Source organism: Ischnura elegans, chromosome 1 (genome assembly GCF_921293095.1).
Source record: "Ischnura elegans chromosome 1, ioIscEleg1.1, whole genome shotgun sequence".
Classification (NCBI taxonomy): domain Eukaryota; kingdom Metazoa; phylum Arthropoda; class Insecta; order Odonata; family Coenagrionidae; genus Ischnura; species Ischnura elegans.
In genome coordinates, this window is record NC_060246.1 from 82,290,645 (window position 1) to 82,308,697 (window position 18,053).

The 18,053-nt window shown below is 38.5% G+C and overlaps 1 protein-coding gene across 7 annotated transcripts in view; it reads left to right on the forward strand.

Moving 5' to 3' along the window:
• Window positions 1-11,012: 11,012 nt before the first annotated feature.
• LOC124164561 overlaps window positions 11,013-18,053 on the forward strand; it is a 35,954-nt gene continuing 28,913 nt past the window's right edge. Inside the window, exons 1-6 of one of the 7 annotated variants that reach the window (XM_046541962.1) lie at window positions 11,013-11,101; window positions 13,468-13,587; window positions 13,671-16,445; window positions 16,520-16,611; window positions 16,897-17,067; window positions 17,369-17,590. In XM_046541962.1, the coding sequence (XP_046397918.1) occupies window positions 13,485-13,587; window positions 13,671-16,445; window positions 16,520-16,611; window positions 16,897-17,067; window positions 17,369-17,590 (3,363 nt within the window). In that variant the 5' untranslated portion in view covers window positions 11,013-11,101; window positions 13,468-13,484. Of the gene's footprint in view, window positions 11,102-12,445; window positions 12,565-12,930; window positions 13,115-13,467; window positions 13,588-13,670; window positions 16,446-16,519; window positions 16,612-16,896; window positions 17,068-17,368; window positions 17,591-18,053 lie in introns of those variants that run through there. The other 6 variants (XM_046541953.1, XM_046541989.1, XM_046541981.1 and 3 more) reach the window with 6 other exon arrangements.

Consider the following 18,053-nt stretch of genomic DNA (forward strand, 5'->3'; position numbering starts at 1 on the left):
AAAACTCGGAAAGGATGATTCGGGAACATTTTTGTCGTTACATATCTTGAAATTAAGGCCAATGGCTCAGTCATATCAATGTTGTTTGAATCCATACCTAGACCTATGGGTAAATAATTAAGATTTTTATAATGTTAAGAATGGTTTTAAGCCAGTTGCTTTAACGTAGCACGGTTGATGTATTGTTTCTGAACTCAATTCCATGTTAGCTATCATTTATGTTTTACCTTGTGAAAGGTAAAACCGAACGCGAAGTAATCCTTTTGGGGTGGTGATTATGGGGTGGGAGCCAGAATATTTTTTGTTCGTAAATCGTGCACATACCTTGGAATGCTTGTCGTGAGGTGCGATGTCTCCCGCTAAGTAAACATGTATTTTAATAGGAATTTTGCAATGTCCGCGCCATTTCTCTAATTTTCCAACTTAAATATTTGAGGTCTCAACCTTTTATTTTTTGGCAATACTTCTAAAATATGCTCAGGCAAAATTTATACTGAGATTGTAATATTCCTACCGTTCCTACCGATGCCGAAAAGAGAGCGAGGTTGCGAACATGCCGAGATTTGTCATACTGAACCACGCTTGGGCCTGCCGTTGTGGGAAGTAGTGGCGGACATATGGGACGCGTATAGTCAGTTGAAATAAAACTATCTTAAATTTTGCATGTAACTTGATTATTTTTCATTCCGATAAAAATATAGGTAGCTCAACATATTTTTGCGGCCCCCCTCCTTCAGTGTTTTCTGTACCCATTCCTGGTCGTTTGTCAATTTGAAGCTTTTAACTGTTTTCATACCGGTAGTCGGGTAGCTACTCCATTATATTAATAATGAAATGAATAGTCTCAAGCATGCACTTAGATATTTGCATTGGGTGGGAGATTGGGTATACATATATGGATTGCCTATATCAGTATTTTGCCTGTCATCATCATCATCACTGGTCAACAATGCTAGGATTGGTTTGACGCAGCTCTCCACTCTATTCTCCTATCAGCTAATCTTTTCACACCTACGTATTTATTCTCTTTCACATCTCTCTTTACTTGTTCCATATATTTTGTTCGAGGTCTTCCTTTTCCATTCTTGCCTTCCACTTGTCCTTCGACGATTGTCTTCATCAGGCCATCATGTTTCAAGATGTGGCCTATAAGGTTGTTCTGTCTTCTTATTAAGGTTTTCATGAGGCTTCTCTTCTCTCTACTCTTCTTAGGACTTCCTCGTTACTAACTCGGTCGATCCATTTGATTTTCATCATTCTTCTGTAGCACCACATTTCGAAGGCCTCTATCCTTGCTTTCTCCGCTGCGGTCATTGTCCATGCCTCACTTCCGTATAGGAGCATACTCCAGATGTAGGCTCTTATAAATTGTTTCTTTACTTCCATATTTAAGTTTCCCGCTGTAAGCAGGTCTCTCTTTTGGTGGAATGCTCTCTTCGCCTGGGCTATTCTGCTGATAATTTCTTTCTTACTTCTCCAGTCACTAGTTATCTTGCTTCCCAAATAACAGAATTTATCCACCTCTATCAGTTTTTGCTTCCCTATTTTAATGTTAGTCTTGAATTCTTCTCTTCTGCTGCATACTAAGATCTTGGTTTTCTTCGTGCTTATTTTCAGTTGATATCTACTCATTACCCTACCCATATTTACCAGAATATTTTTCAAATCCGTCTCTGTTTCTGCTATAACGGCTATGTCATCGGCAAATCTTAGCATGCTAATTTTTTCTCCATGGATATTCACTCCCAATGCCTTTTCTTTGATTTTGCCTGATAAGCCTAAAATTGAAAAATATTGGAACAGCATCAGCGAAATTACTTACATCAAATGTCGGAAAACGAATATGACATCACAATTATTATCTAATGGGAGAGGATGCACTAGCAAAAATACAGCACTAACTCTTAGGTAGACGGAGAGGAGGAAATAATACAGCCAGAAAAATGTTTGTATTAACATTTGATTCAGGTTATTGTATCAGCTTATTCTTGATGTTTCTGTGTTTAGATTCTACGGCCGTCTTTAGGTGATATCGAAGACACGTCAACCTAAAGTTGCTACGTAAAACTTTGAAAAATGCCTCCCCCACACGTTGTTGTCCACACGCGGAAGTTAAAAAAATACATTTCTTGTTGTGACGTAAGTATTTGTAATAGGATCTCACCGAATCAGAAATTTAAAAAATGTTTAAACTCCACGAGTGCTTAATAATATTGCAGCAAATCGAGTTGATTATGAGAATTAATACGCCATGGTCCTCGAGTTATACACCTAATGTTATGTGGAGTACTATTATAGAAATGATATCCACCTAAATTGTCTGCTAAGTTTTAACCTTAACCTTATATAATAAATTATTAGAGGTATTGATAGAATACGATACGATATAAAATAGAGTATTGATACAACACGAAAGAATATTCCCAGCTGATTGAAATCAAGTTCAATAAACTGTGATTTCGGTATTCGTTAAGGCGTTGGCAAATTGTGAACCCTTTAATTGGGGTTTCATTGCTACTAGTGATGGGTCGATCATGAACGATTCGATCAAAAAGATTGAATCACTAGGTGAATCAAATGACTCATGATTCATTTCGTTAAACAAGTCGATCATCAATCATCAATCACTCCGACTTCCGGTTTCATATCAATCATCTCGGTTTCCGGTTTGATTCAAAATTGGGAACGACCGATGCTTAATCTCTTTTCGTCAGGGCAGAAATAGTTGTGATAAAATTAAATACTATGTTATGGAGAACTGAATACTTGTGTAATCTTTTTCTTAAATGTTTTCCAGCAGTTATCAGTATTAATAACACCAATACACGTAAAAGGAAAATATTAAGATGACTCCTGTAGGAGAACGTTAAGAAGTAGAAGTTAAAGCTGGTTATATTTTATTGTGCCGTTCATAAAATTATCCTGCAGATCAGATTCATGCATAGTGTGTGGTGTATTTTGTGTTATATTTTGATCAACTATAGTTAGAAATTATTTTATTAGTGTTAAGAAACTGTGGCAGTTTCGCCTTCCCAAATATTTTCATGACACTGCTTCCTTCATTTTTGCAATCTAATTTACTCATCTAGGAATTCACAATTAAAATAGTATATGAAATGATAATATGGATAGCAATCAGCGTTACCAATGCTCTTCGCAGATGAGGCAGTATTTATTCGATTATTCAAAGTGATTTATTACATCCATTGATTGAGTCTTTTCGATCTTGATTCCTCATGAGTCTTTTCGATCATGATTCCTTTTGAGTCTTTTCAATCATGACTCCTTTGAGTCTTTTCGATCATAGTGATTGAATCTTGATTTGAGTCTTTTCGATCATAGTGATTGAATCTTGATTTGAGTCTTTTCGATCATAGTGATTGAATCAATTGATTGAATCACTTATGTGACTCGAGTCAAAATGATTGAATCACTAAAATGATCGACTTTGCCCATCACTAATTGCTACATTGATAATTTCAAAGCAATAATGCTGTTCGCGTGGCACTAATCTAACAATAAGTTGTTGCATGCATTAATGCCCTTTCTTGATTGTTAAGGTAGTTAGAGTGCCTCGGTAAAAGTAAAGATAATTTTATGAAACTTTGTTCGCATATTGACGGTAAAATTAGGATAATTTAACATTGGCCCTTATGGAGAAATATGTTTTTTTTTTCGAGCAAGCGAAGCTGTTTGTAACTAGTAGTAGTAGAGACGGCATTCATTAGAAGCAAAATTTTGTGACAAATATGAACGGGAAAAATATAAGTTTGTGATGGTATAAAAAGATATTTGCGAAAAACTGCCTGAAACTGGCAAGATGGCTAGTTTAAGTATACCGGGACTAGCCGCGGTAATAACTTTTAACGGGAGTCACCCGCAATGCACAATCGTGCGAAAGATCCACAGAGAAAAAATCCTCCTCCTTGACCCGGAATCGAACCCTGATCCCCCGATTTCTGTTCGAGTGCTTTAGCTAGTTAAGCTACCGAGGCGTCATTCTTCTCTGTGGATATTTGTTAAATAGGTAGGTCGAGTACATCTCTTGATTTCAGCAGATGCCGATCATTTCTCCCTTTGTAATTACAATTTAATCCTAATAATCATTATTCAACCCAGTTACACATTTTGATATCTTGTTTTTTGAATATATTCAGTAAAATGAGACCTTTTTAAATGAACGATAGACGAGATCGGAGAGTGGATGAGATGTCTATTTTCTTGCCCATAGAAACGTACCTGTGTTTATTATTTGGGTTTCCTTCGACTTATGTGACTAGTATATAGGATTTAGTGCAACAGCTAATATAGAGAAGGTTAAAAGCTTAGAATTACTCAGCTGAAGAAGATATGTGATGCTTACTTACTTAAGTCATAGTGCGAATGAAATACAAAATCAATTCCTTGGTGTCTTTTTCAGAGTCAAGGAGAAGTATCGATTTCGGCCGAAGGAAAATTTTATTCAAAAAAATATCCAGTGACAAGAGTGCTTAATTTTAATAAGAGAAACAGCATTTCAATGTATACTCATTATAACTATGTTAATAATTTATGATTTTCACCCTGACATAAGCAAAAATAAACTTGTCAACTTCCCAACTTCCCATTGAAATCTCCATTTTAATTTGTCGTTCTAATCGGATCTATTTGACGTTCGATTGAAATAAATTTTCATATTTGAGTTCATGTGGCTTATAGATAAAAATGAAGGGTGTGAGCGCAAACATTTTCGCGAAAACAATTTTTGTGGCCCAGATAAGGGGCACCCTAATATATTCTAATACATGAAATCATAAACATATTTGATATTAGTGTTTCCATTAAATCAAAACAGTTAATACCTCACTTCATTGCACAATTTTAGTTTTTGAGACCAAATATTGTCGATAGTATAGTAATTTGAATCGTTCTCATTAAGGTTATTTTTGTTTCAGCGATAATAGCGGACGAGCTGCTGACGGAACTAAATTCCCTCTATTCGTCATTCCATGATAACTTTCAAAGCGTTTTTTCGTTGCAACATTTAGATTTGTGCATTAATGCAAGAAGCGGGAGATTTGACTGATAAGCATCGAGATCCGGTTGGCATTTATAAATCGTTTGTTGATTGTGTAATAGGAAAGTAAATTGTATGAAAGCATGTATAATTGTAAATCCAGTTGCAGGAGTCGAAGTGTTACAAGACTCGAGTGTCGAAAGAAAGCTTGGATCAACTCTGTATTTTTATCAGTTAATTAATTTCATTGATCTCTGAGGAAATTGTCGGAATACTTGTGATGAATGATCATTTTCGCGGAAAAATAAATGAAAGATTAACTCTTTGGCGGAGAAGATACTATAGGATTCCCGGAAAGAAACAAAATCCCCTGGTAGTGTTTTGATGTCTGTACCTATCACTGTTTTGTACATACTTTTAACCGTTATCTTCCTAGATTGGAACTAGGGCAGTGGCTTTTGTTAGGAGAAATTCTTTGGTTCGCGTCCCGGGCTCGGTATATTTTTACAATGGTAGCTTTTCCCAAAATTATAAAGCCACTGAGTATTGACTATATTATTTCAGCTGATAACTACTTCTACTAGCCGGCTTCTTTTCTCCCTCATATTTCACGCGAACCTTCCACAAAATTAGCTCCTTTGTTTATTACTGTCCAATTGTTGGTTGCCTTCCTCCAAGGGATTTTTTTCTCACTAATATTGTCAAGGAGGAACGTATGGAAGGGCGACTAGCGTCTCAATCAGATGGCGAACCTGCCTTAGGATGAAAGATGTGTCCACCAGCCGAATGTAATAGAATGTTTCTACCAATACTTTAAAACCCGATCCGAAAATGATAATGATATCGTTATTCCTACCGTAAACGTTGTTGATTAGGCAGTTTAAAATATTTCCAAGTTATATTTCAGTGGAAAAGTATCAGAAGGTAACCTCACGATGCCTTTACCCGCACCTTACTGTGTGTGGTGTCTCCATTCACTCGGCCAGAAGTTTTTGGTAGAAGAGAGAATGACCGGTGGATCAATAAACTTATTTTAATCTGAAAGATGAAACAACTCTTGAAGTTTTTATGTATGTCATTGGTATTTGAAAAGTAATTTGTTAAATGTCGCTTTATGATTTTTTCACTGCCTTTACGGTTACTGCTTACAGCAAGGATTGCGGATGAAAAGTTGCGATGTGTGTCTTAATTTTTTATTTGTATATTTTGTATCTGAGAATAGCGGTTTAAATTACTTGGCAATATTAGTGAATATTTTTGTGTGATGACGATTACGTAAATGTTTTGACGACATTTTCAGTGTTACCGGAAACTATTTATTCGATAACGTTGCTTATCGTTCGATTCCGCGTTGAAACATTTTCTCCAAAACCGCACGCGAAATATCTTAAGAGCAAACGATTGCATATCTCTTTTGCCATAATGGAAAAATGAGTTAATAACGCCTGTATATTAAACATTGAAAAACTTTTTATGGCATCAGTTTTTTTGTGTGAGTCGTTATTGAGAATTGTAAATATTACACAATTTAACCTCACGAGTTGCGTCTCCAATAAAAACATCATTGAACCTCAATTTTCAACTGGAAAACCAATTTAAAATGAACAATTTCAGTTTTGAATAGGATTAATATGCTTTCAACTTTCATTTTGATTGGAAAGGTAAAAAGCATGTAATTTTTGAGAGTCAATTATAAGAGAAGTTAGGTACGTTTGGGGCTTAAATTGCGTACGTTTGGAGCAGCAGTGAGCTATCTCCTTCAGCAATGAGCTAGCCAACAACCTCGCAATTTTTTTTCGAGTTTCAAGCTTCATTTAATATGTAACTGCTCTGCCAAAAAGTTCCTGATAGTAGATCCATGGAGGAAATCCTTTGGTCATTTTAAGTTGAAAATGAAAACCCAAAATGCTCTTTAGTGACTCAGCAGAAATATTTTCCACGGACGTATTGATTTACACCTCTTCAAAGAGCTAAGCAACTCTTCAGTAGCTCTGTTTAGTTATAACAAATTACAAATATTTTACTTTAACCCTATACCTAAGTTTATGCCTTGTCAACGATCAAGTTATACTGGATTGTTGTTCGCTGATGAAATCGCATAGTTTTAATCGTATGAGCGATTACATACTGTTGAAAGACTATTGTCCGTAAGTTCCGTCTTCAATGGTTCAGTCATACATTTTACTAGCACCGAGAATAATCCAACGACGGCGGGAAAACGTCATCAATTAACGTCGAAATCGATTCATACTAATGAGGTTCAATGTGCTTAATTCCTGCCACCGATGTCTTCGGATCGATCCTCGGCAATGTCTAGAAGTGTCCGTAATATTCTTAGCTCACGTTCGGATCGTAGTATGCGACTCCGCTTTTGGGGAGCACTGGACCAGCCATCCGGAAGGAGTTTTCTGCAAAATCCTTTGCATGATATTTATTTATTATAGGAGCTCTATTACGCCTCAGGCTACTGCCTCAATTATGTTCAGTCTAGATGGTGGACGAACTGAGGCATACATACTGTGTATATTACATTATGTGTCAATATAACTTACTCTAAATCCGCTTTAAGTATTGGATTTGGTTCCTCATTGGCGCGCCTTGTGAAAAGAAATAAACATCGGAATGGAATGGTTACGCTGTTTATGCTAAATCGATCTCCATCGATATTTGAAATTTTGGTATCCCCGAGAGGTACCGTGTTTCTTTCTTGGAGTCTAGTCCTCTACACGGGTGATAACAAAATAATCAGATTAACTTTCGGCGATAGCGGTTCAGGTTCTGGAAGCTGCGAGAGTTTCCGGTGAAATATTGCATGGTTTTCTGCTCCTTTCTCTGAACAAGGCAACCCAAAAGTTTTCCTTTTAGCCTTCCGCTATATGAGTTGTATTTTAAAAGGACATTTACTTTATGAGGCTTATTTCTATGAGTGCTGATCGTGCAAATATTGTGCCCTCCAATAAGTTGCACGTGTATCATTAACTCTTGGGTAATGAGAATAATTTGAGTTTATCCACTCACCAGTTGGCCAGAGAGATGGCTAGTAACCTTTTTATTTTCAATTAATTAAGCCGCTTGGTTATTTTAGTTCATACACTGCTGGGCTTTGGGGTACGCAGACCGCACAGCATGATAGTCCAGCACTGGAACAGTGAAAAATGGAATATGCCAAAAAATTCTGCATGACTCGAAAAAGTCGTAATGTGTATTGAACACCACGTGATTTTTCTTCCGAAAGACTTCTCTTCGAACCTTTTCTTGACGACCTGTGGGTGGTAAAGATTTCGTTTTAGCTTTACATGACTTTCAGTAGTTTATGACTATACTGAAGAGTCGTCCGACATGACGTGAGAATGGTTATATTTGTAATTTTTTTGAAACACGATTACAGTAATTGGTGAGGATATTATTTTTTCGATAGTTAAACTAGCGCTTTTATTGATTGGGTTGTACTGATACTGCGTCACCGTGGTGGCAATTTTAGTTGTAAACTTGAGGATAAATTTTTAATTATTTCGTTTTGTTGGTTTATTATTTACTCAAATACTTCTCATCATTTTTACCTAATGGTCATTATGTATTTGGTTTGCCTGTATTGCAGATTGATTGGTGGATCCGGACGAAATCTGTACGTTTGATCTTTCTAAATTCCGTATATTTTTGCAATTCTCCGTTCATTAACACGGGAAAATGAACAATTTTCGTAATTTGGAGTACCGATTTGGGATTCCGCTCCTTTAGTCAAGCTCTTTTTCAATTATTCCGCTTTTGCCATCAAATGTGTCTTGGTCTTTTCTGCGACGTTATTTTTATTGATTTTGTCGGGGAACTGAGGTAGCTCCCCGTGTACCTACTGAAATTTAGCGGCCCAGTCCCATGCTCCCCCAGAATATGAAAAGTGGCCAAAGTTACAATAGCCCCTTCACGGCATATTCATATGCTCTACTCGGTGTAATAATTTGCTCTTCACTCGGGTCAACCTTTCGTTGTCTTTTCTGCACCGCATCCGGGATTGGTGCGTCCCCATGAGTTTTCGCTATTAAGAATGTAGTCATGTCTTCATAAAATTCGCGTCACTCTTTGAGAGAGTTTTCTTTATATTATTTACCAGTATATGTACTTCATATTAACTTTGGTTTTACCGTTGTCTTTTCATTGGGTGGGAATTCCAAATGCATATTTTTTTTTCTCGCTGTGGTATATCTCTTTGGATGGCATCATGGTTATACCATTTATACTCCGAGGAAATGCGTGCACCTTTTTTACCCTAAAGAAATTTGATTTTTTTCCTACCTCTATACTTCTTATGCTTCTCACTGCTTGCATGGAAACTTTCGAGTTAAACCCTATCGGCAACCTCCACACCGAAGTCGTTTTTCGGTAGGTACTCCATTGTTAATATTATTTTATGATTCGCACCCAGCCGCTAATAGAATATAAATGAAAAGTAAAATTTTCCGCGGCAAAACTAATTTGGATAGATTAATAAATTAGAGTGCTTTATTATGGATAATTTTCTTCCATCTTATAGTATTCGTAGTACATTTGACGAGCCTTTCTGATACATTGATCTTTAATGCTTCTCCGTAACTTGACTCGAGGGTTTGGAGTTGAGTTTGGATCGACTATTACTATGATATTGTTTCTCGATTTCGAGGCTCTTTTATTAGATGTAAATATGTTGTTGATGTTCACCTTACACAATACGCCACTGCCATCGAACAGTCTGAAAGAGCGGAATTTGAATCCATGCTAGCTATACTTCATTAATTATATATCATCAGTCGTTTTTAGTGACGTCACGCCCGTTTGAGGTTAAGTAACGCACTCGCCATTTCATCGCCCGAACAGGATTGCCAACCTAATACGTCATTGTGACCAACCCACCTGCGAAGATGGGATTACTTCGTTGACTCTTCATTCATATTTTTTTACATCGGTGTGTTGCTGAAACCTTCGCACGTAAAGAGTTAAGAAGGCGTAATGCTAAACTTTCTATGCATTTTTATTTACATTTTTCCATTTGTTTAATTGTTCAATCATTGATATCACGAATTTGATTCGGCAGCAATGAGTATATTAATTACTCCTAGTCAATCCTTCGGGAGTGTGTACTAGAAGACTAGCGATGCTGTTGTTTATATTATGTAGTATTTCCGTGGCGATTTGGAGGAGACTCCGGAGGGCGAAACATCGCGTCAGCTCCGGTATTAACCCCTCCTCTCTCATCCTCGCTCTCCTCCTCTCGTCTTTCCCTCCCCCATCCACTCGGGTAACCATCTGCCGGGCTGGCCTTCACCGACAACCATTTCCACCTCTCTCCACTCCGTCTACCTCTACCGCTTACCTCCCGCTACTATTTACATGTAATGCGTGAAACCTTCGGGTGAATTATTAGGTCCGCCTCAGAATTACCTCACCACCATCTCCGAGGTGAGGAAGGAATCATTCTTGCTGAAATTACCCAGGGTGGTGCATAGGACATTGACCCATAGACGGAATGTTATGGAGAAGAAACTTCATTGATTTTGGAAGTTTTAGAGAGGAAATTTTAATCGTAGACATGAACTGTTGGCAAGATCTGGATTTACTTCTGGAAACATATCCATTTGGAATCGGTTATGAAAAAACATTGCTTCGGAAACTTGTTCGCACAGTGATGTTTTCTCTAACAGATCTGGAAGAACATAGGTATTTAATTTATATTTTCTCTTTATTAACGGTGAACGGCCAACGGCGGTAACGGCTTGGTTGAGACCCTTTAGTGCCACCAGATGAAATCAATGTCTGCCATTCACCTGAAGCAGGAATACTAACAATTTCGATGTGGAAGCGAATTCCGAATTATTTATTTGGATCGGACTTCTCCAGCCCGCTTATTCTCTTTTTACATAACCGGTATATTTAGTGTTAACTTACGCATTTTTTTCAGATTCGTCCAACATCGATCAAGAAGTACCAGCCGACGGCCGAATCCTATTCCGCCGCCCAGTCAAAAGAGAGGCTCCTAAAGAAACTAGTAAAGCGGAAGAGAGAATGAAAGAGAAGAGGAAGAAGGTGAAAGGAGTAAAGAACACCAGCTTACTCTCCTTCGGAGACGATGATGAGGTACTTCAGGAAAAAATATGACATTATTTTTGGGAAATGCTGCGCGCATTCATTCGCCGTCTTTGCCGGACTTAATTGTTGAATATAGTATTGGAATTTTCATTATAGTGCTAATAGTTTTATATTTTTAAATCAAGTTGACTTTAGGCCTGCGTGCTAGCAGTGGCTTCCAATTATTATGAGGTGAATCGTTTCGATATCTGCCGCGTGAGCGTGAACGATGTATTACCTTAATCATCAGCAGCTGTCATCAATCATAGTATTGGTATAACGCAGCTCTCTGCTTACTTATCCTATCTTACGCTTATCTTTTAATACCTACATAATTCTTCTGCTGTAGATGCTTAATCACCTGTTCTATGTATCTCATCCGTTGCCTATCTTTGTCGTTCTTCCCTCCCTCCTGCCCTTTAACAATAGTTTACATGAGACAATCGCGTCTCATGATGATTAAATTTTCCCGTTTTCTGTTATTTAAGATTTCTTTTCTCACATGTTATACTTTGCCGTATTTCTCACGCGATCTATCTATTTGAACTTCATCATTCTTCTATAACACCACATTCCTAAAGCTTCCAACCTTGATTTCTCCGCCGCTTTTATCGTATTTTCTTTGCGCAATTAAATGAAGAAGACATGTATACCCAAATCTTGGATTATATTTCTATTTTATGCTGTCTTCATATCAATTTTCAACTTATGTTCGGGAGGAGAAATTACTAGTCGAAGACGTTGTCCAAGCCTCCATCTATTAAGTACTCTGCAGGTCACCTCTACTGTCCTATCATTGGTTAGATGGAAAATGGGACTTTCTAGTCTCAATTTCGCCCAATAAAAACGAATTATTATAATTTGCATCCGCTGCAATGCTTCAATTTTCAATGAATTTATTGTCTAAAAGTGTACCCTAATTAATGATGGAAAAATTCGCTGGCGTCGCTATTCACCGCGCCACCTTTTCCATAGAAAAATGCAGCTAGGTAAAGAAGAGCTTAATATTTCGGAATCCCTTCGTGAAACGAGTCCTGAAATGAGTTTTCCGAGGAACGAACCCCGTGTGGCTCCCTAGTTCGATCGCTCTCTGAATCGGCCCGGGAAATAGATGAAAATAGTGAACTTTAATGCGCTCCGAACTCCGATGCCGCCCTTACGCGATGTTGGGTCATTACCAATACGTACAAGGGAGAGCGGTGTTTGAACATATTTTAATATGGGCCCTGATTGGATACTTTTGCACATAATGACACGTGACCTATATAGCCCTATTTCATTGGATATCCTACTCCTGTTGGAATTGGTGTACGTACGTCACAGTTTTATGGTCACGTGATCCCTTGTCGCCATCTTGCAGTTTCGGTGGCAGGGGATAGTGACGTCGTCTACAAACTGAAATTTTTAGTTTTACCAATCGGCTCTCCAGGTGGCATGTGAAGCTACAGACGAACATCTGACTTTCGCGGAGGGTTAGTAATTGTGTATTTTTATGTAGAATTGTGCCCCGGTATATTATACCTCTCGATTTACCTTTGTCCATATCTGTAATAACTAGCGAGTTATTGGCGGCAGCTGTCCTGTAACGTACCTTGTAGTATGGAAATGGCGGGAGGGAGTGTGTAAAATATGAAGAAAGTACTTATTGTTTGACTCAGATAAAGTGATATATTAATGGCTGCATGTTTAATCGTCGTTATAACAATCTCACAGGTGTAAGTTCACCCTGTATTGTATAGACGAAATGGGAGTATCTCTGTACTCATTACAACGTGTTGGTTTGGAATGCGCTGCTGCTCTCTAGTGCTGGGTCGCGTAACTAATGGTTGTGTCAGTGCTTAATGTTTTTCTTCTCTGGCGAACCTTTTCAGATGCCCCTAAATCATTGTCCCAGATTTGTGATGTACTTTTTCTATACTTATGATATTTTCTAACTGTATTTTGTATGGATGCTATTCCATTGCAATCGCTTGTGATATGAAAATCATTTCAATTGTGAATGACCTACAGTTTATCAGCCAAGTAAGCATATGATGCTGACTTATAATAAGCTCGCGATAGTTATGTATATTGTTTTTTCCGGTTCATAAAATTTATTAATTTCCTGAAGTACAATACATCGCAAGTGTCCATTTTGACATATTCGTCAATATTCTGAAATTCGTTTTTCGTTCTTGCCCCGGAAATGCCGGTGTTTTGAGTAGTTTTATTTGAAGTGGATATGATGATTGTGCCGCGTCCATCATTGTGGATGGTCGATGTCCTAATACCCAGCATCGTCCTAATCTAACGACTTTAATGATTTTTGTCTTGTCTTGAAAAAAGTTATGAACATTAAATTTGCTAACTATTGATGGAATATTTCACAATTTTAGTGCAACTAAAGAAACCAATGGAGACGGAAATTGGGGATGCACTGGCATCATTTTCGGATGGGACCAATGCCAGTTTAAATGAAAACTTCGGCAAAGAACAAGCAGGTGAGGAGTTAACAAGTGAGTATAAATTTATAGTGTCAATTTTGATGTCTGGATTGGGCGAGCTAAGTATTTGTCTAATTTCATTGTTTTGGATTTAGGTGACTGCAGGTTGAATGGAGAAGTCAATGGTTCATATAATTCAATGGATATAACAAATTACGGATTATCACCATCATCAGGTGGTGATGAGTTGCTGGCCAAGAAAGGGGGTGATGATGTTGATGCTGTGCAACCGGAAAGTTGCAAGGCAGTTGAAGTGCCTAAGAGTCAATTAGATAGCCTCAGGGAGTTAGGAAGTGAAGTGCCTAGCAGCCTGGAGGAAACTTGTGCTACAAGAACTGATACAGAAGTGAAAGGTGATACGTCTAATAACGAATGCTCGAATTCATCGAGTAAAAGTGACACCGAAGCTATGGAGGTAAATGAAAGTTGTGATAAGGAAAATTCTGGTTATGTCTCTGCAAGTGATAATTCATTAGTTAGTAGAAGCGCGGAACTAAATGATACAGCTGAGTCTGGCGCCATGAGCACCAAATCTCTTCTTGGTGACAGTGATGGTGTTGATGGTGATGAGACATTGGGTGACGGTGACAGTAGAAACACTTCTAAATCGGATGATATGAGTGTTGAAGCTACTTCATCTAAACAAGAAAGTGAAAGTGGTGGTAGTAAAGAAAACGGGGAAGGGGATACTGATCAACTGGATGAAGATAGTGAAGCGCCTGATGCCTCCTCCACTCCTTTATCATTGACCCCATTGTCTAAAAAGAATAAGAAAAGCCCCGCTGTTATAAATGTTACGCCAAGGAGAAGTTCCAGAAACTTAAATAAGCAAAAGTGTTATATAACGAAGGATGATGATGAGTTAGAAGTCCAGGTTCTCTCTCCTGTTGACCCCTTAGGTGATCCCCTTGCTGATCCTCTCGGCGACTCGCCAGCCGTGAGTGGTAGTAGTAACAAGGAAAATAAGACGCGTAAGAAAACAACGATAATTGTAAATGACACAAAGGCGTTGGTGGAGATCGCAGCGGGCAGCAAAGATGGGAAGAAAGAACCCACTCTTGTCATCATTGATACTAATTCTATTTTGTCTGGCAGAGGACCTGTCCCTGTCAGTAGTGCAGCATCATCATCTTCAGGAAGCTCCTCAACTCCTGCGTACTCAGTCCTCCCCGTAGCCGTCCCAGCGCAGGGTTTTTATCCACCTAACCAAACGCAAACCCAGGCACATTATGTGAGTATACCGAAGGCTCATCATAATTATCCAACTACTCATCATTATCAAGCCCATCAACCCAGTCCATATTCATATCAAACATCTCACCAGCAGCATCAGCAATTGCACCATTCTCAGCAGCAACACCATCATCACCACCACCACTCTCAGCAGCAGCAACAACAACAACAACAGCAGCAACAACAACAACAGCAACAACACTCAGTCAGTCAGCCACATCAGAATTCTAGTGGCTCCTCTTCGAGTATTTTACATCCACCCTCATTGACTGATGATATGTATGTGGTGGAAGCCCCTTCTTTTATTGTTCCTTATGTGTATGAAAAACCTGCCAGAAAACCATTGAAAGAGTACTTAGATTTGATGGCTAAGGAGCTCAACATCAGTAAAGTAAAGAAAGACTCTAAGGATATTAAAAGTGATTCTGCAGAAGGGAAAAGTTTGGTAGGTCCTGCAAAACCGTCTGTAGAAGAAAAGTCTAATGAAAATTCTACAGACGGCCCTGAAGAAATTTCTAACGAAGACAAAAAGAAAGATGGGCAAAGCAGTGATGGGAAAAAATCTGGTGCCAGCCAAGGAGGAGATGGTAATGAGCAGTCAGCAGACAATACTTCCGGCAATGCATCTGAGAATGGTGAGGATGCAGATCCAAGGTCCAAGAAATCTGAAGATGGTGCTGAAACAGCGACTAATAAAGATAGGGGTGAAGTTGAGAATGGGTCACTAAATAATGATTCTGTACAAGATGATGCAGAAAGTGGCGACAAGACTGATTCTTCAAAATTAGATGCTAAGGAAGAAAAGCAAAATGCAACGAAAATGCCTGCCTCATATTTTGATAGCCCAATTGGAAAATTTTTCATGCAGATTGGAACGAATTTGGTACAGGAATATGTCCAGACTGATTTATTGAGGTCACAAAAACGCAAATTCGATAGGGAAGGGGGAAAGTCTGCTGTGACTCAGTTTTCCATTAATTCACTTCTCAAGAATTTGGAATGCAGTAAAGAGAACAATGAGCCTTTCCATTTTGAACAGCATAAATGTGAATATTGCAATTTTAAAACAGAATCGTCACTAGTGATGGCTCATCACTTAGAGTGCCCTCACATTAAAAATTACCTTTATAGGTGTAATTTCTGTTTGATGGAATCCCGTAGTCCTCATAACCTTCTATACCACATGGAGGCTGAGCATAATATTAGAGGGCGTCTTGAAAGAACACCAGCATTCCATCAGTGCCCCAATTGCCCATTTGAGGACAATCAGAAGAGTAAGTTGACACGCCACACCGTCTCCTGTCAGAAGAAGCATCGACCTGACCGAAATCAAGAGCCCCCTCCAGATTGGGAACCTCCTGCCAAAATTCCACGAGTACCCCGGGGTCGTCCACATACCATGACTCCACCTTATGGAACTCCAGGAATTCCTGTTCCTAAAGTTCCAGGGATGCCAACACAAGTACCACATCCTCTCCTCCCCAAGTTAGTTCCATCCCCAGCTACCTTGGCATCATCCCATGCAGCTGCTGCTGCCATGGCAATGCGTGGCCGTGGGGTACGACCAACTTCTCTCCCTAGTAATAGGTACATAACGGATATCAAGGGAGTGCCGAGACCCATTGCTCCTGTCCAAAGTAAGTATTCTTTTACTGAGTGAATGTCATAGTTGAATAAATTTTTTTTTACAATGATTAATTTTCGATTCCAGGGTATGACTCAGTTTCAGGATTATTCTATCGGCCAAATTCTCAGGTGCTACTGCCCACTCCTCTCCAGATAGCGGGCAACCAGGTTTATCAGGTGAGACTGATAAATTTTCAGTAGTTAGTGGAAATTATTACAATTATATTTTTTGCTTGATTTCTTAGAATTTGTTTTCTACCAGCACATGGACAATGTAGTTCCTTCCATGTACAATTAATTTTCTTCATTGCACAAACTTATTTTTCCATTATTTAAGTAGATTTCATTATAATCATACATTTTTGCACATATATTTATAAAATAAGAAAGTGCCCCGTACTGCCATGCAGGTGGTTTGGTCTGTATAAGTGTGGAGTGTGGGTGTGTTTGTGTGCTGTACAGGTGGTGGGTGGCCAGAGGCAGGTGATGCCACTGACGGCTGGTGGTGGTAACCCCAGTATGCAGCGCCTCACACTCGTCACTCCTGCGGGGTCGTCCCCTTCCTCTCGGGCACCCACCCCGGTTGCACTTGTGCCCAACATTGCAGCAGGATCAAAATCCAGCACCATGCAGGTGAGGGATGGAACTTTCTGGTATAACCAAGACCTTTCTTGGCCAACCACCTCTGGCAGTTCGTGTGTGGCATATCCATTTTTGCAAAATTAACTCACATTATCCAAGTAACATACACCTTCTTTTTGCTATTATTAGAATTCTGCTGGGAAGTGGCATGTGCTCTATTATTTTCCTTTTTTATCTTTTTTTTTAATGATAATTGTAGCTGCACTGAATTAGATTTTCCATTGATTGATATAAAAAAAATTTACCTTTGGATAGTTTTTTTAGATAACATGTTTGTTATTGAATCTTATAGAGTGCTGCTGGAAAGCTTCCTCCATCTACGAAGTTGCTCCAGCAGCCAAGCATATCCATCACACCACTACCTCGACAGCCTGCTGTTACCTCATCATCATCTCCTGGTTCTCATGGAAATCAACATGCTGCTGCCAGCTCAACTGCTAATCCCAATAAGCCAAATCAACTTGGGAATAAAGCGACATTTGTCATTTGTGAGATATGTGATGGTTACATCAAGGTAAGGAAATCTGGAATTAAAATATTTTCTTTTTTCTTTACTCCCTACATTAAATGCAAAAAAATATCTAAAAGATATCTTTACTGGTGTAGAATTCCAATTCTACTTACAAATCTTAGAATTCCTATGATGGTTTGTGCTGTGTGAGAGACTAGAGTCAATAACCAAGCAGAAAATGATGGAATAGTTATTTCTATTCCCATACCCAAGGTTATATAAACTAAGTTGAACAAGCTTATACAAAGGAGATAGAAGTTTCTGTACAGAATATCTGACTATATTTTAGAATGTATAGCATTTACTATGTATCTGTTTTACTCTGTACATGACCTTGCATTGGTGAGGTTGTGTATATCATCTCAACAGAGAAGAGGTTTTTGTACAATGTGATGTTAAAACAGAGTGCTGGGAATCTTGTATCATCTGTAGCATACTTGCTGTTTGTATAATATTTGAGTGACCC